At 44.5% G+C, this 24664-nt stretch overlaps 1 protein-coding gene across 2 annotated transcripts; it reads left to right on the plus strand.

Annotated features, from left to right (window-relative positions):
* The first annotated feature begins 11897 nt into the window (after positions 1-11897).
* Positions 11898-24423, plus strand: LOC103256600 (KRAB domain-containing protein 4-like). 2 transcript variants are annotated; one of them, XM_021710590.1, is made up of 5 exons: positions 11898-11982; positions 12686-12795; positions 14596-14640; positions 23722-23848; positions 24171-24423. In XM_021710590.1, the coding sequence occupies exons 3-5, from the start codon at positions 14626-14628 to the stop codon at positions 24392-24394; spliced, it is 366 nt and encodes a 121-aa protein (XP_021566265.1). In that variant the 5' UTR covers positions 11898-11982; positions 12686-12795; positions 14596-14625; the 3' UTR covers positions 24395-24423. The 2 variants fall into 2 exon arrangements, with proteins under 2 accessions (XP_021566265.1, XP_008052621.2); XM_008054430.2 differs by having other exon boundaries at positions 11907-11982; positions 23704-23848.
* The last annotated feature ends 241 nt before the right edge of the window (positions 24424-24664 follow it).

A 24664-nucleotide genomic window follows, 5' to 3' on the forward strand; every position in this document is an offset into this window, starting at 1 on the left:
CATAACCGCCTAAGGTGCCTGCTGAGGGCAAAGGGAATATGAAATGGTAACAAAAGAAGGTAATTATAAATACCTAGGTATGACCATATGACTGGCTGCTGCAATGAGGACTGTAATTGTTATGAGTGTTTCTTTTTTATTTTGGTATGAATATATATGTGCATGTGTGTGTGGGATGTATATAATATTTTTGTTTGCTTCTCTTTCTTATCTCCTTGACATCTAGTATAGTATTAATAATAGTCAACTTTACATCACAGTATTTATTTAAGTTACAGGATATCAAGAAGAGTGAGACCGTATCCTCTTCTAAGGAGGAAAGGGTTGGTGCAGGTTTGGTTGTTTGCAGGATAGTTAAATCATGTTAGGTGAAAGTATGACTTTGTTATTGTCTTTATTTAAAAATTAAGTATAGTTTAAGGAGATGTTTAGGGTGCCAAGATGGCAGGTGGTGGGCTATGATGATTAGCTTTCTATCAAGTTAGCTAAACTATGGTACCTAGTTTTTATAAAAACCAAATACTAATCTATGTGTTGCTGTGAAGATATTTTGGAAGTGTGATTAACATCTATGATCTGTTGACTTAAGTAAAGAAGATTATCTTTAGTAATTTAGGTGGGCTTCATCCAATCAGTCGAAAGCCCTTAAGAGCAAAACTGACTTTCCCTGAGGAAGAAAAAAATTCCACTCATGGACTGTAGCATCAGTTCTTTACTGAGGGTTTCCAGCCTGCTGGATAGACTCGCCTAGCCAGCCCCCACAAGTCAATTTCTTGTATGCGTCCTACTGACATATACACACATACTCCAACTATGCAATTTATATTAAACAAAGTAGACTTTAAGACAAGAAAAATGATTGGAGACAAACAGTGATATTTCAATAGGATGAAAACATCAATTAACCAGGAAAGTGTTACCATTTTTAATGTTTACTATAATAGCATTGAACATCCTCCATCTGGCAATAATCATCTGAGACACCACTGCTTGCAACTTCAGAGCCAATATTGTGAGGGCAGCAATAATAGTCTCTACAACAAACAAATATTCTCTGTACAATAAAAATACATGAGACAGACACAAGTTTGTTTCTTTTCTTTTCTTTTCTTTTCTTTTTTTTGAGTTGGAGTCTCACTCCATCACCCAGGCTGGAGTGCAGTGGCACACTCAAGGACACCTCAGCGTCAACTTGCTGGGCTCAGGCAATCCTTCCCTCAGCCGTCCAAGTGGCCAGAACTACAGGTGCACACTACCATGCCAGGCTAGTTTTTTGATTTATTGTAGAGATGAGGTCTCACCAAGTTGCTCAGGCTGTTCTCAAACCCGTGGGCTCAGGCAATCCCCTCACTTTGGCCTCTCAAAGTGCTGGGATTACAGGCTTGAGCCACTACTCCTGGTCCACATGTCTGTTTCTAGCAACAAAACAGTCTCTGCTTTTTAAAAAGCCGCTTTTATTATAATGTGCTTGCTATTTGATGATGGGAAAAAGAGTTTTCTAGGGTTGGCTATATCCACACCCAGCCAACCACTGTTTGTCATTCCACTTGGGAGGAGACAGATTGTCTATCAAGTGTGCTCCACAGAGACCCAGGAATTAGCATCTCATCAATACAGATGACCTCAAAAGAAGACTATGGCTATTAAACCAATGAATGTAAAGCCAAGTTCCTTAATTTGACCATTATAAGCCGTTCTTCCCCACACCCAGATGAGCACCCACTGGTCAGCTGCCAGGTTCAATGTGGCCATATGATGGCAGCCTTCAGTGAACAGTGGGGAAAGACTGACAATGATGCACTCCACAGGGGAAGCCATGCCTCCATCTGCTCCTCCAAATTCAGGAACACAGGGATATCTACTTGGGTGCCTCAGCACCTCAAATATCACACCGTGCCCCATCACATGGGATCATATGGGAAGAGAGGGGTGAGGTTTATCTTCATCCCAATCCAGTAGGTACATAGAGGGAGACCCCAGGGATTCATTTAAGATGTAGGGGATGGGTATTATAGGGAACATCATAAGGAGACTGCTGACTCCTGGCACCCATGAGCCCCATCCCCCAGGACAGAGAGACCGGGAGTCATGATTGTTCCTTTGGTGGACTTTTCATCAGTATTCCTGCCTCCAATAAGTCAGAAGACCAAGTGCTATGGAGGCCATTATTATAAATCTAAATGAATGAGTCCAGTTCAGTCATACCTGGGCCACTTTGTGAGACCCCATGTCTCTTGTCCCTCCAAAGCAGAGGATCCAGCTTTGTATGATGATCATCCCATCCACTATGATAGTCTCTGGTTGGAGGAGCAAAGTTAGGGGCATCTTCTACTTAAAAGGTCACACCATATTCCCATTCACCATTCTGAGTCAAGCCCTGTCACTGGACTTCCAGGAACTCTGATTCCAAAGATTCCCATATGACCATACTTAAATGGCAATCTGTTTCAAAGCAGTTCCAATGTCAGCAGGGATATTCCCTTTACATTCAGAAGCTTAGGGATGTACCCCTACTTGTGTGCATATGTGAATTCGATTCCTCTAAGCCCCCATTTCAGGAATGCAGTAGACATATCTGACATTTTCTGCTGGGTCAATGCCCATCAGAGTCATTTTTCTACAGAGTTCTGTACTGACCACCATATTAACACTTGCTTCTCTCAACTGCACAAATGTTACCCCTTTATTACGTAGACAAATAATCCAGCCTCCCAGAGTTTTCTTCATCCTTTCATGGTACCAGTCTTGGGGAAGCTTTATTGTTTCCATGAATTGTCACATTTTTACTTGTGCCTGATTTTATCCAAAAATCTTCTGTCTGGTACATTGTATGATGATCACATCTGAGGGGTTGGGCTACATCAGCTGCCACAATGATGACTGGATTTGGGAGGCCATCTTTTGTCTCTTTCTCTTTAAAGCTCAAGTGCAAAACAGCTGAGAGATGTAACAATGGGCAGCCTTGTCTCTCAGCCTCATTTTTTCAAAGTGCCATGGCCAAATTATCTGCCCATTCAAATGCGCATCTGTGACTTTCAGACATTGTAACTACCCAGTGACTAGCTACCTAGGGCCAAATGAACTGCCAATTTAGGAGTGTTTCTGTAACCTAGGGACATGGTGGCCATACAATCAATCATAAGTCTATAGGTTCATACGGTCTGCCAGTTTAGGGATAATTGTAGCTCATAGAAAATGAGGCCATTCAATCATGAGCACTCTAGGTGATTTGTTCTCAAACCCAGAGAAGATATGTCTCACCCTTTCTGCCATATTCACTCCACATTAAGCACAACTGTCGAGGAAAGAGCTCATTTATTCACCAGAAAGTATCATTGAGGCAGGCTAGGCCACACATGCATGGGTCAGCAAAAGGCACAGGTCTCCCACTCTCTTGTTATCCTGCAGAGAGACATGCTTGGGCTGGTGCAACTAGATGCACCAAGAAAAAACCCCCACTCTCTGCTGCTCTACCTCTTCATAGGTAGAGCACTGGAGCGCCCTTGTAAGTGGAGGACAAATATTTGAGCTTGGGTGCCAGTTGTTCAGGAGAGTGCTAAAAATGACAGCTGCCTGGCAACTTTGTGGGAAGTCAAGATCATGAGCAGCCCTTCACCCTATCTCAGGATACAGGAGCCACTTACCTCACGTAGCTCATTGGCAAGCAATCTAGAGGAAGGCTCTTCTTCAGCAAATAAAGTTGTCTGTCTCTATATGATCTTCAGAAGAAGTTCTGTAGTGAGATACATTTGGAAAATGTATTCCACAGACCCTCTGGGAGATCCATACAGTAAACCAGTATTCTAGAGGTTCTAGAAGTCCTGCCATAAAAACATTTCCACACCGTGTTTCCTACGATTTTACAATTATAGAACCCTTTTCTCACATCATACTTGTTAATAAGCTAGAGAACCAATGTTTTGTGGTATACATTTTGTGAAGTGCTACCTTTGAGCAGGCATAGCAAATAAATTTCAACATAATTGCCAACTCTGATTGGTAGTGGTAGTCAAGAACATACTGTTGAGAAAGATTCTAAGACCTTGTCTGACCTTGGCTGGAATGAGTACAATTATTGACAAATAATATCAGATAGCTGTAGAAGAATACAATGGCAGCACAATGGCAATGGGCTTACCAGTCTTGATCCAAGTCACTTAGCTTCATTTTCCCTAGGAAGATTCCTCTAGGTCAGAATCAGTGACTCAAGAATCAGGAACCCAACTTGGAAAATGTGAGTCTTCATTCATTTATAGTTCTCTCATGTTCACTGAGTGAACAGGACCCCCTCAGGAGGGTGAGGAAGTTCTTTCTATTGATGGAAATGCTCTCAAAGGTACCATACAAAATAAAACCTAGACTCCTTCTCCAAGCTTAGTACACAGGAGAATGCCCCATATCTGAAAGCCTCTATGACTGCAGACTTGGCTTCTGAGGACAGTGGCATTTGGACAGAATCCAGGAAATTCTCCAGGATTATCTGAAGCCTCTTTGGTCCCATCTTCTATGAAAGTTTTAGACTCTTCCATTGTGACACTAGGGAATTTTCTGTCTGATATATGGGTCTGTGTATGCATGTACATGCATATCCATAAGAACATACATATAAAAGTGTGTACAAGTCTTTTTGGGTCTCATTATTCTAGTACTTTGACCTAACCAGAGTTTACAAAAGTTGTAGGATACATCTAGTTACTGTTAGTCTTAGGCCCAGCATAGCTGGACCCCCCTGAACAATGACTTTCTGCAGCCATTTAGTTCACTTTGTGCTGCTATAACAGAATACCACAGACCGGGTAATTTATAGTGAATGGAAATTTATTTTGTTCATGTTTCTGGAGGCTTGGAAGTCCAATACTGAGGGACCACATCTGGTGAGGATGTTCCTAGTTTGTCATAACATGGTAGAAGGCATCACATGGGTAAGAAAGAGAGGGAAGGGGGTCCAACTCATTCTATTACCAGGAAACTACTCCCGTGTTATTATCATTAACCTCTTAAAGGTCCCATCTCTCAACACTGTTGCATTGAGGATTAAGTTTCCAACACATAAACTTTGTGGGACACATCTAAGCCATAGCAACAAAAATAGTAGAAAAGGCACAAATTAGGGCTTACTTGATATCCAGGGTGTCTAGGACTTGGAAAAGATAATTTTATGACACAGACCATTGTTGCTTGCCTCAGCAATGGATGCCTCAGTTTGCAGAGTGACACTAGAGACTTTTGCAGTCCACAACTTCAGTCTGGAAGGAGGAAAAGGAAGACACATCTTTCAACTTTAATGGTGTTTTCAAAGATGCAACAGGTATTGTCTATTGGCACTCCACAACATTCTCACTCCCATCCTCTTCCCTAGATTTTAGAGGCTGGTAGACTTAAAGCAATATTTCTCAGACTCCTTCGCCAATGAAATTTTTCTGAACAGCATTTGGAAGAGAGAAGGGAGGTAGAAGCCTTACGCTTCCTCTAGCAGGTAGAGCAGACAAATACCTTTCAGATTTGAGTTTTCACAGCACCCTACTAAACTCCTTTTTAAGCTAATCATCTTGGGACCATGGGGCACTCTACAAGGTCTAACAATTAAGTTCTTGACCATCCACCATGCACTTACATTGGTAGCATTGTACAAACAACTAGGTAAGGTTTCATAATCTTGATATATCAGTGATGTGTGGCGGTATCTTGCTGAGTGGCATTCATTATTGCAGCATGTTTTTGTGTGATGTCACAAGAATGTCAGAGCTTGAATTAGAGCAATGAACAAACATTAAACTTCTTGCTAAATTTGGCAAAAGTGCAAGTGAAATCAAAGATATGTTAGTCCAAGTTTATGAGGATAATGCCATGAAGAAACTGGAAGTGTACAAATGGATTAAATGTTTCTCTGAGAGGAGAGAAAGTGTCACTGATAAAGAGAGGTCAGGTGGCCAGTAACAAGCAGAATTGATGAAAACATTATAAAAATTCATCGAATTATGCATCAAAATCATCAGTTGACTGTGAAAAGCATAGCAGACCAAATAAACGTTGACAAATAGCAAAATCTTAACTGAAAATCTTGGGATGAGAAAGATGTGTGCAAAAATGGTCCTGAAGGAGTTCTTGCATCATGATAATGCACCAGCTTGCATAGCACTGTCTGTGAAGGAGTTTTTAGCCAGTAAACAAATAACTATATTGGAACAGGCTCCCTATTCACCTGATCTGTCCCCCAACGACAATTTTTTTTATCTGAAGATAAAGGAAATATTGAAAAGAAGACATTTTGCTGACATTCAGGACATCAAGGGTAATACGATGACAGTTCTGATGGCCATTCCAAAAAAGAGTTCCAAAATTGCTTTGACAAGTAGACCAGCCACTGGCATCAGTGCATAACTTACCAAGGGGGGTACTTCAAAAGTGACTATAGTGCTATTCAGCAATGAGGTATGTAGCACTTTGTCTAGGATGAGTTCGCAAACTTAATCGCCACACCTCATATACCATTGCTACAAGTAATGATTTTCTTCAGTTTTCTAACCTCTGGGTGGCCAAAATAATTTCCTGACCTTCTGAACAATGGTGATCCTGAGAGCTTGTTGTGCCCCTGACCTATACACCTCCATGCTCCTTCTTACTTCCAGGAATGATGGTGGCCCGAGTGCCTCAGAAGTCAATTTGAAGAGGACAGAGATGGCAACATCCTGGGACTACATGAAGGAACATTGTCTGTCAATGTGGCATAATTGTGGTTAATTCTTATGTGAGCAAGAAAGAGATTGCATCTGAGCCATTACATTTTGGGTCTAATTTTTTCAGTGGTTTTGCCTAACCAGAGTAGTACAAAAGTTGTAGGATGCATTTAGTTATTAGTTACTGAGAGTCCCTGTATTTTTTGGACAGGCAATTGGGCTTACAGATGATGTCTGGGTGTCTGAGAGGTTGCTATAACCACATTTTATCTATGATAGTACCTGTATGGGCACACAGACCTATGAAGGGAACTGTTTTGACTCTCCTCCTAGGCTCAGTACAGCTGGATCCTCCTGGGAAGCTAAGTCATGTGTTCACTACAGCATGGGGAAATAGAAGGCCTAGAATGAATATCATCTCAGCTTTTCCCGCAAAGTCATAAATAATGTGACATCAAATTACCCATTCCATTACTGCTTTCCTTTCCAGAAGCCCTTGTGCAACAGAGGGAGAAATAGGGGAGGGAGGAACATTGGCTGTGAAGTCAAGTGGAATGGAGCCTAGCTCCAGTCTGCTAAAAACTCCCTGAAGAATCTTTTCCTTTTTGGGGCTTCAGTCTTCACCCTCAGAAGGGACTTATTAAGGGATCTCAGAAGTAAGATACAGAGACCACCAATCCTATTCCTCATCCCTTACTCTCTGTGAGTGTGCATGTGTGCGTGTGTACATCCTCCTTGGAAGCAATGGCTGCTAAACCAAAGGGTTGCTTGAATCTTTTTTTTTTCAAACAAAGGTTTCTCATATTTATTGCTGAGCCAGCCTACTAGTGCAGAGCATATAAACAAAGAGAAAAATCATTTTCCCTATAAAACATGTCTGACTTCCCAAATTGTGATGACATTTCCAACTTGCTGTGGTAAGATGATAGTGACCCTGATACAGCATAAACATGTGTGCCACCTCATGTGCATTTCTCATAGACTTAGCTTGGTTCTTCTCCAATGTCTACTCTTGGAGTTGTACCAGATTTTATTACCGGTTTTCATCCAAATCCACTGGGGAGTGGGGCAATTTTGCTTTTTTTTTCTTGGCCAGAAATCACTTTATCTCAAATCTTGTTTCGATTCAAAGTGTAGTCCAAAGACCAGCAGGAATAGCATAACCTGGGAGTTTGTTAGAAATGCAGAATCTCAGGCCTAACACAAAAGTATTCAATCAAAATCTGCAATTTAACAAGATCCTTAAGGGGATCCCACAGTGCATTCAAGTCTGAGATGCACTAGTCCAGAAGACGTGGGATAAGACAAATGTAAGCCTGGAAAAATAATGAGATTTGATGTCAGGAAACCTGGGTACTAGTTCTAGTTCTGCCACTTACAGGCTGCTCAAATTGAGCAAGTCATGTAATCACCCTGATTCTCTTTTGTAAATGTGGTATTCTAAAAACTACAGAATGGTGTACAGATCAGTAGTATATGTATGGAGCCAAACTACCAACCTTAATTCCTGAGTTCATTTACAAGTTATAAAGCTTTGGGTGAGTTGCTTGACATATGTGGGCCTCAGTCTCCTTATCTGTACGATAGGAGTAATAATAATGATAGATATTAAGAATTTTTCAATGAGGTTATTAATGCAAATCACATACCACAATACTTGGCATAGTCCAAGTCCAAGGCACATCTTATTATACTCTGGCACTCTATAGTATTTTTTGAGAAAAGAAAGAGACCTCGAGAGTTGCCTGAAAGCTAGGTAAAGATTTCCACATTTGGTGTTTATCATGGTGTACACAATTCTCAGTAGGCACAGTCTCCCCAAGTCCAGAGCTTTAACATCTGAGCAACCAGACAGGAATTGGAATTGGTTTCATGATATTATTTTAGAGTCATCAACCAGTTCCTTCATGTGAATTCCTATTCCTCTGTTGTTTATTAACCTCCACTCAACTCGGGATACTCTCCTGCCTGTGGACTTGCAACTGGCATCACTCCTCTGCAGGACCTCACGCAGCTCAGAGTAGATCGTCATCAGGACATTGCCTGATGGACCTGTCGCCACACTCACGGGAGGGCAGGCATCTAGGGAAGAAGCAGGCACAAGAGACCTTCAGGCAAAACACTAACCCACAGCAAGAAAACAAACATGACAGAACTCCTGCCCACCACAATTGCTCAGAATGCTGTCCCTAGGATACGGGAAAAACCCAGAGATGCCTTCCAGTAGCTGCTGCTCATGTCAAGAACATTCTGACAAACGACTTAGCAAGTCATTTGCTGAGTCATTTGCAAGTCAAACTGCATTTCAGAAGGTCCAATGCACCAAGATGACTGGAACAAACTAGACTGGGTACTAATGCACACGATAATGTTGTGGCATCAGGAATGGCATAAATTTCACTCAAGTGGAAGCCTAACCTCTGAACTAAAAATTTCTATAGCTGGATGAGTGTGGCGATTCTGGGCAAGGTTGGTGCCAGGCAGAGACACAATTGTGCAAGGAAATGACAAAAGGGAAATCCAGAGTGTGGATGGTCCACCAAGGGCCCTGGAACATCCCGTGGTGTATGGGAGAGGACAATAAAAACTAACACCATTTACCGGGCGCTTGCCATGAGCTGTTCCGGGGCTTGGGGCCCTAGAGATGTTCCTATGAACGATAGCAGCCGTCTAGGACAGGCGGTCCTTTGCTCTGGCGGTGACCTGGAGACTGAGGATAAAGAGGCCAGTAAGTGGTGGATTCCAGCCATCTCTTCCAATGAATTAGTGGATCCCAACAGCCCCAGCAGTGTGTGGGCTGGAAAAGCACCTCTATGTGTCTCTTGATTCTTGAATGTCAGCATCATGAAACATATGGCAAATGCTGACATTGCAATAAGGGCATGCCTTTTATCAGGTGCCAGCTAAAGCTGTCTCTTTCTGGCAAACGCCAATTCCTGCACAATCAGGATACGGGGAGGCTGCCCAGGGCCACAGGCCAGTTGATTCTGCAGCTTGAGGTTTCTCTACTGTCCTCAGGACACCCTTGGATTAAGTGTCCTGCCTACTGATAAAACGTCTGAAAAGGTTATGCGTTCTCTCCTCTAAGAAGAAATCAGTTGGTATCTCTAGATCTGGCCATCAGTTAACACATGCAGGTAAAATCCCAAAACGGCAAACATTCAACACACCTATGTCCACGGAAAAAAGAAATGCTCTCTTTTACTGGGACTTCTACAAGAGGCTTAGACAGGGTCACTTCCCAGGAGATGGTTGTACTGAGTTTGCAGATTTGGGCTGTGACTCATTGAAATTAGCTGGCGATGTGAATTAACATGCAGAGGATAAAGGGAGAGAGGAGAAACACCCATATTAGAATAGAAATTAAATGTCTGATGGATCCCCTGGTCATCTTTGACACTCACATCCAAGACTAGCATGTGGCACCAGTTGCCTCCAGCACAGAAGGAACTGCTGTGTGTTAGGGTAAGGATAGGGTGAGGGTGGAGATGGAGAGGCGCAGCACCACCAGAGCCGGCAAGCCTGAGGTGCGTGCTGGCAACCCAGAGATCTGAGTAATGCAAAGAACTGCAACACACAAAGAGGCAAAAAAAAAGAAAAGTTTATTTAAAAGTAAATTCGAGAGGGAGAGAGAAGATTCACCACCCAAGGTGGGGGAGGGGGCCAAAGCCAGGCAGCGTGGTGACAGCCAGAGCTCAGAGAGCACATGGCCACACCAGAGTCTAGCAAGGCAACGGCCACTGGCTGCTTGTGGTTGAGTCCCTTTAACCATTCCCCTTGATGGGGGAGCATCATTATGGTGATTGGGTGGTGGTCTGCTCCATGTCATCACGACGGGGCAGGCAAGTGCAGGTAAGGGAGGGTTAGTCACATGATTGCTGCCATGGTGGGGTTTATCTGTGTCACCTAGGTCACAAAGGGCTGGTTAGGTTAACTTGGGGAGTCTGGGCCTGGAGGGGTTTTTCCTGCAAGAGACTTGTTAGACATTTGCAATTCACAAACTCCTTGACCAAAGGTGGTTGTATTATCACTTTTATGACTTTGGCCAGCCAAAGGGTGATCTTTGATCTTCGGCCTTGACAAGGAACCTAAAAGTTCACTAGAGATTATTATGCTGAGCCATGAATTGAAAGGTTGGGCTGTCCTGGTCTTGCATCTGATGGAGATTTGTCCAGGGGGGATGGGATAGGCTGCTGCTTGTCCTGCAGTAGAATGTCTGAAGCTTTCTAATGCCTGTGCTGAGGCAAAAAGACCAAACCAGCAATAAGCTAAGCTTCTTCTAGGTTTCTATAGGTACCACCTTTCACTGTGTACCTGGGCTGAGACCCTGCCATGCCTGACCCAAGGAGACCTGCTTGGTGACCGGGAGGGCACAGCAAACTGATACCACACTTGGCCTCTTGCCCTCAGACCCTGACAGGCAAGAGAAAACTTTCCCTGAGGCACAAGACCTTTCAGCGGGCCACACCACGGGCTGACTTTCTCAGAGAGAACAGCCTCTCGGCTACTTCACAGCATTCTCGAAAGAGCAGAAACCAGGTTCTGCCAGGGTGTCTAGGGTCCCAGGAACTGGAGCTTCTCCGCCTTACAGAAAACCAGAACGAGAGTTTCTTTCCTCGTTTCGGGAAGCTACTGGCTCTGCACTCCGAAGCCCCTCCTCTAGGCTGCTCCCCCGACGGGGCCAGTACCCCTGCCCTCAGAACAATCTGAGCCAGGGCCAGAGCCCAGCTCCTTACTGCCACCCCCCCACCTCTCACCGGGCCCCTCGACGGCTATCGCGCCTTCGATCCACTATTGCCGGGGGAAACCGACTCTTTTCTCCTATCCCAGGGGAGGAAAGACGCGGAACCCGTGGCTTTGGGGATGGAGGGGCGCAAACACCCCAGGGCTGCGGCGACAGGGAGGGCCGCGCGGCACGGGAGAACCAGATGGGCGAAGGGGCTTCGGCCTCGGTGCGGGCGGGAGCCTGGCCGCTGGAAAGTCCGTGCGGAGTCCGTTCGCCCCTCGCCGCCCAGGGAGCCTCCCGGGTCTTTTGTAGGACTCGGCGCGGAAAAAGGTCGCAGGCTCTCGTGGCTCCCTCACGCCTCAGAGCGAATAAAGCTAGAAACACGGCCTGCGAAAGGCGCCATGACGGCCAGCGGCGCTGGTGCCCCGCCCCCGTGCCACTGCGCGTGCGCCGCGCAGCGACCTCGCGTTCCCAGGGGGCGTCGAGAAGCGGAAGTGCTCGGCTGACCCGGGAGGGCGGCTCCCAGCGCACGCTGGCTGTCGTCATCCGCTCCCAAGGTCTCCGGCTCTTGGCGGTGAAGTAAGGCGGAGGGGGAGATGGTGATGGGTTTGATCGGGGGGTTGTTCGGGGAGGCGTGGGTGAGCGCCCCGTGGGGGTTGAGTGACACTGGCCGGGGGCGTGAGGGTTGGGGCGAGGTTCGGGGGCCAGCGAGTGATGCACTGAGTCATTGGACGACTGATTCCTGAGCGCCCAGTAAATGCCAGGCACCGTTGCAAGTGTTTCGCGTTCATCTTCACCGGAGCCCTGTATCTTCATTCAGAGAGAGAAAACAGCAGAGTGGCTCGGCAGCCTGTCCAGAGTCACTTTGGTAGCAGAGCCGAGGAATCCGTTTTTCCCTCCCTTTTCACTACTTTATTATGTTTATTGTTTCCTGTATGTCTCCCTCGCTGGGATATAAACTCCGCAGGATCGGAGAACTCAGGTTTTGCCCACGGAAGTATTTCCAACACGCAGAACAGGCACGTAGAAGGCACTCGTTTCTTCAGTGAATAAATGTGGCACAGTAGGCGATCGGTTGATTCCAAAGCCTGGACTCCTAGTGGGGCACCGTTTAGCTCATTGACGATAGTTGAGCTCTGTGTGAATGCTGACTTCTAAGACTAGAATGAGGCATTGCGTCTGCTTCTATGGAGTGGAAACCTTTGGGTTGTACTGCACTTCGCTCCATGGAAAGCAGCATAGGGGTTGCTAATGGAATCTCCTGTGGTCATTGTGTTTCCAGGGTCAGAGTGCATAACTGAGACCACTGCTCGCCACCTTCAGACGCCAGCGTCTCTGCCCCCTGCTTGGTCACTTAGGCTGAGGAGACCCAGGCTGAGGCCTCAGGAGGAGGTGAGTTCCCCTGGTCACAGGTAGAGATCTGGTGCTGCAGTGTGGTCTTAGCTGAGGTGCATTTCTCTCTCTCAATTTCTTGATCCTGCCTCCTTGGGAACAAGACAGGTGCTCTGAGGCGAGTTGGAGGAGAAGGCTCAGCCCAGTGCCAGACCCTGTCGGCACAGGGAGGAGGCTCACAGGACAGCAGGTCCTAGAGGAGCTGGTTCTGCCATGGCCTTTGTTTCTCTTTCAACTGAGAGAGAGCAAAGCTGGCTCAACTTACAGGCATCACGGCGGACCATGTGACAGTGCAGTTTGATCCCTGTGGGAAGACAGAGGGATGAAAGTCACAGGTGGAGGGAGGTGTAGATGGCCCCACGGGAAGGTGCCCTGCTGTAGTGCTCACAAAGGCCGGATGAGGCTGGGAAGGATCACGACCAGCCACGGTGTATTTTGTCCTCTCCTAGCACCCCTGTTTGTGCATCATTTTTGCTGCCCTCTCTTGCCATTGGCTGCTTGTGGATTTGAGCCAATCTCACAGCATCAACCTTTTGCCTGCTTCTAGGGGAACTTGTGAATCTCCCTCCATCCTGACCAAAGTGCAGAAAATGGATTTTCAGTAGAATTTCTTAGTAGTCTCTAGGCATACATGCTGTCATCCAACTCTGCTGCCTTATTTTGATGCTTGATGAAACTGGGAGCGAGACGGTGACTTGCTAAGGAGTCTGAAATCCTGTGTCCTGATGCTGAGCATGAGTGATTGCTGCAGTATTCAATACTCACTCTGCACAGAAAGCTCCTTGCTAGAAAGTTTCTTTTGAATAACTGCCAAACAAAGAAAGAGCATGGCAGTCCAGATGCAACTGGTGGGAAAGGAGGAAGTGATGGGATGGGAACAGGGTAAGGGGCAGATAGAGTGGAGGGTGCAGGGGGGGCAAGCACATGGTTTTCAGCTCCACACTGAGCTGACGGTGCTGGGTCGTTACCCACCAACCCCTTCGTCCCTCCAGGCCTCTGAGCCCTGGTCTGTCTCCTTCCAGCAAAGCACATCAGGAGATCCTTCTGATGCACACTTTGTTGAGGGTCTTCACCTCTAGGGCTCAGTTTGATAATGGGTGGCTTTTAATAATTTTTAGTTTTCATTTCACTAGTGATTAATATTCATTGTCAGAAAATGAATATTAAGAAAATGCAAATAAACACAAGAAGAAAACTGAAGTCACCACCCAAAGGTAACCCATGTCAACATTTTAATAAATGGTCTTTGGCATCCGCTATATGTACATATTGCTTAACAAAAATGAGATCACACTACATGTGGTTGTTGCGGTCTGCTTTTAATCAGGTTCACTACTGAAAACAAAGTTCTGTAGCATCTCGAAAGCCCATGCCATGTACCTATTTTTGCGTGCGTCGTATTTTGTAACACAGTCCCCTTTGCTGGACAGATAGTTGCTTCCAAAGCTTTGATGGTGGAAATGACTGCAGTTCATATTCTTGCAGCTTAGCGTTCATTTATGATTGCTTGATTGTGATACGTTTCTAGGAATCGAATCCTTGTGATAAAAGAGGTGTCAAGTGGTTTATGGTTTGAGCTACACGTCTTTAGACACAAATCATACATCTGTCCAGTAAGGGAAACAAAATATCATGCGCAAAACCCACACGATCTCAGTAGAGTCCAGTGGGATCAGGCTGGAACTACCAGGCCATTATTAGATCATTCTCCCAAGGGTGGGAGGTAATTATTATTGGGGTGGGGATGATGGTCTCATGTCTCTACCCACTGATCTTAACCTTCCTGATTCTGCCGTTTAGATCGCCATCCTTTGTCTGGAGCAGAACAGGATGACCATGTCCCAGGTGAGTTCCTGATTTTCCCCTACTTTGTTTCCAGTGAAATTGAGGAAACTTTTAAGAATCTATATACTAAGCCTGAAAAATATCAATTATCCCCTCCTCTCTGGCTGTTTTCTGTTTAACCTGTTATCCACCTCTGGTTTCTCTAATTCTTTTCCTCACCAAGACAGAGGAAAAACAAACAACAAAACAAGCTGTCTTTCTCCAGTTGTTCCTCTGGGAGCTGCACCTCATCTATCCCTCTTTTCCTTCTCAGAGAAGATTGTTGAAATACCTAGACTCATCTCGCTTTTCCCTCTTTTACTTCTAGATCACTTGTTCTTTTTCATTACTTTTAAGGTAATAATTTCATGTGTAATGCTTTAATGTGCGTAGAAAAATCCAGCTGCCAAATGTTTCTGTTTTCTTCTTCCCTTAGTAGCACATTCCTCAGAGATGCCTACCATTGGCCCGGTGTGGTGGCTCACGCCGGTAATCCCAACACTTTCAGATACCTAGGCAGGAGACTCACTGGAGGCTAGGTGTTTGAGTCCAGCCTGGGGAACATAGTGAGACCTTATCTGTACAAAAAAATAATTAAACTAGCTGGATGTGATGGCGTGCGCCTATAGTCCCAGCTACTTGAGAGGCTGAGGTGGGAGGATTGCTTGAGCCCAGGAGGCCGAGGCTGTAGTGAGCCAGGACTGCACCACTGCACTCCAGCCTGGGTGACAGAGCGAGACCCTGTCTCAAAAAAAAAAGAAAAAGAAAAAGAGATGCCCACCATTAATACTTCTTTGAAACCATGGGGCAGATGAATTTATGTCAATTTAATGAGCTAAAAACATAGAGTTTTGTATGTTTCGACACAAATGGCATCATACTGCCATACCCATCTTGCTTTTTCCGCCTGATTATATTCTGGGTGGTGTTGCTTGCCAATATATAAAGATTTGTTTTATTTCCAATTTCATAGCATGAATATATCATTTAACCGTTTCTCTATTCGTGGGTATTTCGGTCTTTAATTTTTTTACTACTGTAAACAGCGTTGCACGAATAACTTCCTATGTATCTGTTTGCTCAGTAGTAGAAGTGTTTATAGAGGTTTTACCTGGAAGCTGGATTTTTTTTTTCGTGAAAGCTACTGAAGTTTTGAATTTGTCCTCCCAAATTCTTCATAATTACTCCTTTCACTAGATTTTAAGAGCAGATCATTTCAGTATTGCAGTTTTCCAGGTTGTCCACGATGAAAAGGCACCCAATTCATTGTGTGAAGCCACTTAACCTGAAGTTTAAGGAAGATGCTACAAAAAAGAAAACTATAGGCCAGGTTCACTTAAGAATGTGGGTGCCAAAATTCTAAAAATATTCTGAATAGAACATTGGTAAATTGAATTGAACATTTTAAAAGTAACGCATGCGCGTGGTAAAAATTCCAACCAAAGCTTTATTCAACAAAAAGGTGAAAAATAATTCTCCTGCCCCCACGATGCCCTCATTTTTCAGGCACTCTTCCAAACATCATGTGTATATGTGTCTCAATGTGCGAATCTCTTTCTCTGCTCACTGGCTTGTGTGCACGGTCTCAGACTGTCTCTTTCTAGCAAATCACAGCACATTCTGGTCCTTTTCTTGATGATCTGTCCACTTTTCTCGTGTTGAGTCTGCTCCAGGGTGTCTCACTGGGGCACTATTGACATTTTGGTTCAATTTCGTTATATGCTGTGGGTCGCCTTCCTGTGCCTTGTATGTGTAGCAGCATTCCTGGCCTTAGTCTGGTAGATGCTATTAGAACCCCTCCCCCCAGGGTTGACAACCAGACTGTCTTCAGTCATTTCCAAATATCCCCTGGGTGACAAAATTATCCAACATTTAAAACCAGTGATCTGACTCCATTTACCAGTTTGGCTGCTCGGGTAGAAACACCATTATTTATTACCTTTTTCCTAGTGATCGGCATTTGGGATAGTTCTAGTCTCTTGCTACCGTCAACAATGTGGCAGTGTACAGTGCATTCTTGTTGCGTGCATATGAGTACACCTGTCGGATAACTTTCTAGAAGTGAGCTTTTCTTTTTGTGTGTATGAGTTAGAATCTCATTCTGTCACCCAGGCTGTAGCGCAGTGGCACGATCACGGTGTCGTGATCGACCTGCTGGGCTCAGGCCATCCTTCCGCCCCAGGCTTCCAAGCAGCTGGAGCTACAGGCATGCACTACCACTCCTGGCTAATTTTTGTTTGTTTGTTGTAGAGACAAGGTCCCGCCAAGTTGCCCAGGCTAGCGAACCCCGGGGTCAGGCAGTCCTCTCGCCTCCGCCTCCCAAAGTGCCAGATTTACAGGCGTGAACCACCATACCTGTCTGTGTGTATCTTGAAGACTGATTCAGAACTGTCATATGAGATGTACCGGCTGGTACTCCTAGCAACAGCATAATGCCTTTTTCCGTAAACCAGCAACCACTGTGTGTTATCCAATACTTTGGTTGTTGTCATCATGGAGAAAAGAGTGGTGCATTTTAATGTGCACTTCTTGGATTGAGTGACTTCATATTTTAAAACGCCACCTGTACTTCTTCAAATAAAATGTCATTTGACCCTTTTCGTCCTGGGTGTGAAATTGACATTAATTGTCGGATGCCAGCTCTTTATGTTAACCTAAGTAAAGAAGATCTCTGTCCTATATGTTGGAAATGATTTTTCGTAGTTTGTCACTTGTTTTGAGTTGGTTTACCTTACATCTTGGGGAGTGGACATGTAAGTTTTCACAGTATTTGATGACTTTTGGAATTCTCACGTTACTGAAGTAGGATTCTGTGAGTCGAGATGGTAGACATGAGATATCATTTCTGTGGGAAAAATTAGTCAGTGAATGATGAAGGCACAGTTGAGTCTTCGTCTGGATGGAAACTCCTCTACACCCTATCAAAGTACATTTCAGATCGATTGAGACCTAAATATAGATAAATAACGATATATCGGTGTATACAAATATAATTTCATTCTGCTGTTTGAAAAATAGGTGCAAATTTAGATGGATATTTGTATAATGTTGTTCAGAGCAAGAAACATTTGAAATGAAGACAGTTAAGCCAAACACCATAAAGAGAGGACTCTCAAATTGGAGTTCATTAAAATATTAAGAACTGTACAGTCAGCTGGGCTCGGTGGCCCAGACTGTAATCCCACACCTTGGGAAGCTGAGGTGAGTGAATTGCCTGAGCCTGTGGGTTCGAGACCCGCCTGGGCAACTTGGCGAGACCTCATCTCTACAATAAATCAAAAAATGAGCCGGGCGTGGTGGCGCGCGCCTGTAGTTCCAGCTACTTGGAAGGCTGAGGCGGAAGGATCGCCGGAGCTCAGCAGGTCGAGGCTGTGGTGGCCGGGAGTGGCCACTGCACTCCAGTCTGGGTGACAGTGAGACTCCAACTCAAAAAAAAAAGAACTGTACAGTCAAAAGACACATTTGTGACTGAGAGAAAATATATATGATGCGTATGACACCCAGAGGATGAGTATACAGAAAACGCAAATTGGTGATTGAAGAAGAGAAAATGTGGTAGAAAAGTAGTCAAAAGACAGGGCAGGCTATTCATAATAAAAAAATGGAGTGCCATAGGAAAAGATGTTTACCCTCCCCGGGTTTCAAGCCAGGAAACAGGACTCATTTTTCTTCCTTTTTTCTTTTGCATTCCAACAAATGACCCAGTCTTAGCCTTCTACTAGCTTTTTGTTTTCCGGGCATTTTTTTGTTTTGTTTTTACACACACACACACACACACACACACACACACACACACACACACACACACACACACACACACACCAGCATTTTGCATGGGTTGTTTTAAATGAAAATACGCTCTTTCTATGCACTTTCTGAAATTTACTTGTTTCATTTAGACAGATGTATCCCAGACATACCTACATTGTCAGTCAGTTTTTTTCGTGACAGCTCACCACTATAGATGTAGCAATTTATTTAACCGCTCTGGAGTCCTCCCAGTCCACATGCAGTATGTCTACCAGTTGGGCCATTTTTATCATAAGCCCTGCTGCCTGTGAGTACAGCTGTCATTACCATTATTGGGTTCCCAAGAACCCCGGACATTTAGGGCTTTTTGCTTCTACTTTTTGGTAATACAAAGATTGCCGTGGGCATCCCCATGAACATATAAATATTTCAGTGGGATACAGTCCTGTAAATGGGACTGTTGATTAAAATGAGAGGAGAAAACCTTTACTAGCTACAGCCAAATGGCCTGTGATCCAGCCTTCATGAGAGTGAGTACTCATGTTTCAGGACTCTCATCAACAGTGACTATTATCCATCTGCAGAATGTTCACCACTCACAGATGAAGATAATGTCTTACTGTTCAATTAGTATGTTTTTGAGTTTTAGTGAGGTCTGTCATCTTTTTTGTATGGTTTCTAGGCCACTATTGTTTCTGTTAGTATGCGTCTTTTTTCCATTCTTCTGGGTTGTCTTTTCTTATTCCCGTATTGAAGGCCTAGGATAAAATCTTAGAAAGGGCATTTCTGTGTCAAGGGTATTTGCGGTATACATTGTAAGATATATTAACCAATTGTTCTACCACAAAATATGGTAACAGTGTCTAACTTTTTTGGTGTCTTTTCTTCGTATGTGACTGTACTAGGTATTTTCAACTTTTTAAATATTTAAGAATATAAAGAGTGACATGTGGTAGACTATTACACATTTGTTTTCTTTTTCTTTTATTTTTTGAGGAAGGTGTCGGGGCCTCACTTTGTTGGCAGGGCTGGAGTGCAGTGGCAGGGTCAGGGCTCACTGCAGCCTTGAATCCCTGGGCTCAGGTGATTCTTCTGACTCCACCTCCCATGTAGCCAGGACTACAGGCACATGACACAATGCCCGGCTAATTTTTTTTTTTTGGTAGAAATGAGAGGTCTTGCTACGCTTCCTAAGATGGTCCTGAACGCCTGGGGCTCAAGCAATCCTCTGGCCTCTGCCTCCCAAACTGTTTGAATTACAGGCATGAGCCACTGTGCCTGGCTGGTTGTATAGTATTTTTTTTTTATTTGGAGGCTTACTCTGTGTCACTGGGTCAGATAGTATAAATTTATTTTATTTTATTCTGATTGTATATTAGATCGTGGTCTTTTGCTTACTGATTTGCCAGAAGTTTAGTGTATGAAGAAATTTATCCCATTGTTATGTATGTTACAAATATTTTTCTCTCTCCGATATTGATGTTTCATAATTTTTAAAATTTACATTCTGCTATTTTAAAATTTCTAATGTCTAAGTAGTCGAGTTTATCAGTCTGTAGTTGTATGTCTTCTGAATTTGGGGATTGCTTAGAAAGGCTTTTTTGTCGTTGTTGAGTTGGAGTCTTACTCCTTCACCCAGGCTGGAGTGCAGTGGCACACTCACGGGCACCCCAGCATCAACCTGCAGGGCTCAGTCGATCCTTCCACCTCAGCCTTCCAAGCAGCTGAACTGCAGGCGCGTGCTACCATGCCCAGCTAATTTTTAAAATTTTTATTGTAGAGATGAAGTCTCACCAAGTTGCTCAGGCTGTTCTGGAACTGTGAGTGCAGGCAATCCATTCACCTCAGGCTCCAAAGTGCTGGGATTACAGGCTTGAGACACCGCGCCCAGCATAGAAAGGCTTTCAACCACCCTGAAATTATAGAAACTTTAAACTTATTGGTTAATTTTATGGCTATCGTGTATACACTTAAATCTCTGATTTATCTGTAATGTATTTTGTAGTTAGGAAAGTAAGATAGGTAATCCAGTTTTAAGGAGCCTTTTCCTTCCATCAATGCATAGCCGGATTTCCTAATGACTGTTCTAGCTATTATTAACTTTTTAAATGTTTAAGAATATGAAGAGTGGTACATGGTAGACTATTATACATTTATTTTATTATTTATTTTTATTTTATTTTGGGGGGAGGGTGCCAGGATCTCACTCTGTCACCGAGATTGGAGTGCAGTAGCAGGATCAGGGCTCACCACAGCCTTGAACTTCTGGGCTCAGGTGATTCTTCTGCCCCCACCTCCTGAGCAGCCAGGACTACAGACACATGACACCATGCCCAGCTAATTTTTTTTTTGTTGTTGGTAGAGATGAGAGGTCTTGCTATGTTGCCTAGATGGTCCTGAGTTCGCCTGGGATCAAGCAATCCTCTGGCCTCTGCCTCCCAAGCTGCTGAAATTACTGGCGTGAGCCACTGTGCCTGGCAGGTTTTATTGTATTTTTTTGATTCAGAGGCTTACTCTGTGTCACTGTGCCAAATAGTATGCATGTATTTTGTATTATTTTGATTGTATATTAGATTGTGTTCTTTTGCTTACTGATTTGTCAGAAGTTTAGTGTATGAAGGAACTTATCGCATTGTTACGTATGTTGCAAACATTTTTCTCACTTTGATACTGATGTTTCACAATTTTTAAAATTTTCACTCTGGTATTTTAAAATTTCTAATGTCTAGGTAGTTGAATTTATCGTTCTGTAGCTGTATGTCTCCTGAATTTGGGGATTGCTTGGAAATGCTTTCAACCACTCCAAAATTATAGAAACTGTAAACGTCTCTGTTAATTTTGTGATTATTGTGTATACCCTTAAATCTGTCATTTATCTGTAATGTATTTTGTAGTTAGGAAAGTAAGATAGGTAATCCAGTTTTAGGAGCCTTTTCCTTCCATCAGTGCCTAGCCAGACTTTCTAATGGCACCTTTTCTTCAGAGATTTAAGATACTTTTATAATGAACTGTACTCTGACTGTGTACACATAGGATCTCTTAGTGGTTTTTAAGTTTCGTCATCATCATCATCTTTATCATTTTTAGTGGTGTGTTTCTAGAAACCTGAGGGTGGAATGATAGCTGTATTACTGGGTCTGCAAGATAGGGAAGAAAACCAAAGTGTTTTTCCTACTCTCACTCAACGTGACACTTGTGGCATGAGATGCGTGGTGGTTGTTACCCACCCACCAAGCAATTCTCCCGTGGAAACCAGCTGGGTGTCCTCTGAGTCCATTCGATTCAGACACTGTCTACAAGGAGACAGCTCTTCAGATTCCACAGGTTGAGGGCTTGGTCCCCAGCTTCAGATGCCAGTCACAGGTAGTAGGTGGTCACCTATACTTCTGAATGATGGGTTGTCAATTGGGTCGTTCGGACCCCCTCCTCAGGTTCAACTCATTTTCTAGAGGGTGTCATGGAACTCAGGGAAACACTTTACTCATGTGTACCCATTTATTTTAAAATGTGTTACAGAGGATGGAAGGGATACACAGGGCAAGGTATGTGGAAAGGCACATGGAGCTTTCTTGCTGTCTCTAGATTCACCAGCATCTGGGAACCTCCAAGTGTTCGGCTCTCCAGAAGCTGTCGAAGGCTAGCCCTTTGGGGTTTTGATGGAGGCTTCATTACATAGGCATCATTGATTGAACCATTGCCCATTGGTGATCCACTCGACTTTCAGCTCCTCTTCCCTCCCCAGAATTCGGGGGCTGGGGCTGAAAGTCCCAACCCTCTAATCTTGCTTTAGTGTTTTGATGATCAGTCCCCATCCTGAAGCCACCTAGGGGCTACCAGTCACCATTTGTCTCATTTGCATACAGAAGACACTGTGATCATTCCAGTGCAGATTCCAAGGGCTTTAGGAGCTTTTCTCCGGGAGACAGGACAAAGACCCAATATGTATTTCCCAGTATCAAGCCAGGCAACATTACTTAGGATAAAAATGCCTCCTGATTGGTAAACAAACTGTATCTGGGCTGGGAAGACTGTGAAAAATTGTCAATAGCTAGTAGTGAACCACAGATTTTTGTTTTCCTGAGAGTACGTTGTCACTCTTGTCACTGGGCATATCGTTTGATTGGACAATGCCCAACTGGACTATTACAAGAGATATGGACATATGGAGCGGGTCAGGGCTTCTAAGCAAGATCATCCCTGCATTCAGCAGTCTAGTTTGTTCCCAGGCATCTGCAGTGTCATTTGGGAAGGGCAGTTTGGGCTAATAGCTACCGAGCTACTAAATTGCTCTGAGAAGCCCTCCTACTGGAGAGACCTGCCTGTCACTGCCCTCTGCCTCTCTGGCTTTCCTCTCTCCTATCCTTCTGCCCAGCTGAGTAAATTGATACCTGCTGTGGCCAATTTGGGCCTCGTGGGCGCAACACCTCTCAGTGACTCAAAGACCACCAAGTGTGGGCATGACAGGATGGGATCCAGAGCATAAACAGGTGGGTTATTGGTCTCTGGTAGGAATTAGGGCACTTTTAGAAGTGAGTTCTTTGGTGGTGACAAGGCCAAACACAGACCTTCCGCTGTTTCCTCTGTCAGCTGCCCTGGCCACAGACCCTCTGGCTTCCTGTTCTTTGTCTCGTGATTGATGAGTGAAGGTCAGAACTGTTTGTCATGATTGACTATGTTTAGAACTGTTTGTTGTAGCTCTGTATCGCATGTGACACCTGCTCTGTCAGCCCCAAGCAGAATTGACTCCTGGGCCTCCTGGACCCTGTCTCACATCTGTCATTGCCCCTGTAAGGCGGGTCCCCTCCACCCCTCCCTTTCATCTGTGAGTTTGTGTTGTTTTATTCCCTCTGCTAAACTGAAACTCCTTGTTGAAGAGGTGTTTGTTTGTTTTAAATTAATCTTTACTTCTGCAGGACTTAGCAGCTTGGTTTCTATTCAGTAAATATGTGTTGAATGAATGTGTTTCCAGGCTAAGATATTTCTAATACCCTATCTGTTTCTCCTGTGAGGTTTAAAATAATTTTAGTCATATCAGTACTCTATATTATACACTATGCCAAACTGTGACTAGTGAATAGCATAAGGACAAGTACCTGGAGAAACGTGGGTGCCGAAGCCACACCATATGTACTGGAATCCCTCATTCCTAGCTGTGTGACCTGGGCTAGTTACTTTAGGCTCTGTGTGCCTCATGTTCCTCCTCATCTATCAAGTTTCTCCTTGGGTGGCCATGAGGATGGAAATCTTAAGTGTGTGTAAAGGGCTCAGAAAGGACAGAGTCAGCCCTTCATGTGTCGTGTCCCAGTCCCCTGAACTGATCTCTTTGTGCTAAAGAGGAATGTGCTGCTGCAGGAATCATTGACCTTCAAGGATGTGTTTGTGGACTTCAGCCGGGAAGAGTGGCAGCAGTTGGATTCTGCTCAGAAGACCCTCTACAGAGATGTCATGCTTGAAAACTACAGCCACCTGGTGTCCGTGGGTGAGGAACTGCTCCACAGTGTGATGTAGAGTACAGCCAGTAGTGTCTCCCTCTCAGCTGCTGCAAGCTCTGGGGCCTTGGAATCCCTCACTGAGTTGGGCTTAAGGCTCACTGTCACATGTTCATAGTCCTGTTTGGACACTGGAAAGCAGCATATTGGTGCCTTCGCCTGCTATGTGAATAGCTATGTGCATGGGGCAAATCGCCATTTGCATGGGGAAGTCTACTGAGGGCATGCTGTCTTCAGCTTGCAGGGATGTGCCTTGGTTCTGGATTGCATCCAGCGTTAATGACTAAATCCTATGTCATTTCCCCTGAACAGGGTATCTACTTGCCAAACCAGATGTGATCTTCAGGTTGGGACCAAGAGAAGAGTCCTGGATGGCAGATGGAGGAACTCGGATAAGAACCTGTCCAGGTGAGCACACGCCAGGCGAGTCAGGCCAGGGAAAGGGGAAGTGTTTGGTTGGTGAGAGCTTGGCTTCTGGGATATGCTCAGGAGCTTTCCTCAGAGCCCCCAGACTTGTGGACATGCCCCAGATCTGAGGACACGAGCTGGTTTCATATGCAGATGAGGCCTCTGCCTGGCAGCCTTTTTAGTCTCCACGATCTTTGCTTGGTGTTCACACAGAGTATGGCCACTCTTGTTCACAGATCCCCTTTCTACCTTCTAACCTCCTGGCTTGCTAGTGAGAGGTGCTAAGCACGTTCTCATTCCTTTCCCACCTCCTTTCTGGAAGTTTTTAGGACTTTTTCCTCCTCTTTGGGCCTTTGTATTGTCACCAGAGTAGATGTAGGTGGTGGTCTTTCCTCTTT

The sequence above is a fragment of the Carlito syrichta genome, unplaced genomic scaffold (genome assembly GCF_000164805.1).
Source record: "Carlito syrichta isolate Samal-C Ts95f unplaced genomic scaffold, Tarsius_syrichta-2.0.1 Scaffold290401, whole genome shotgun sequence".
Taxonomy (NCBI): Eukaryota; Metazoa; Chordata; class Mammalia; order Primates; family Tarsiidae; genus Carlito; species Carlito syrichta.

Excerpts from the sequence above, each read along its gene's own strand:
- LOC103256600 (XM_008054430.2), top strand. Across the intron at positions 23,849-24,170 it reads CAGCCACCTGGTGTCCGTGG|GGTATCTACTTGCCAAACCA; the intron begins GTGAGGAACTGC and ends TCCCCTGAACAG.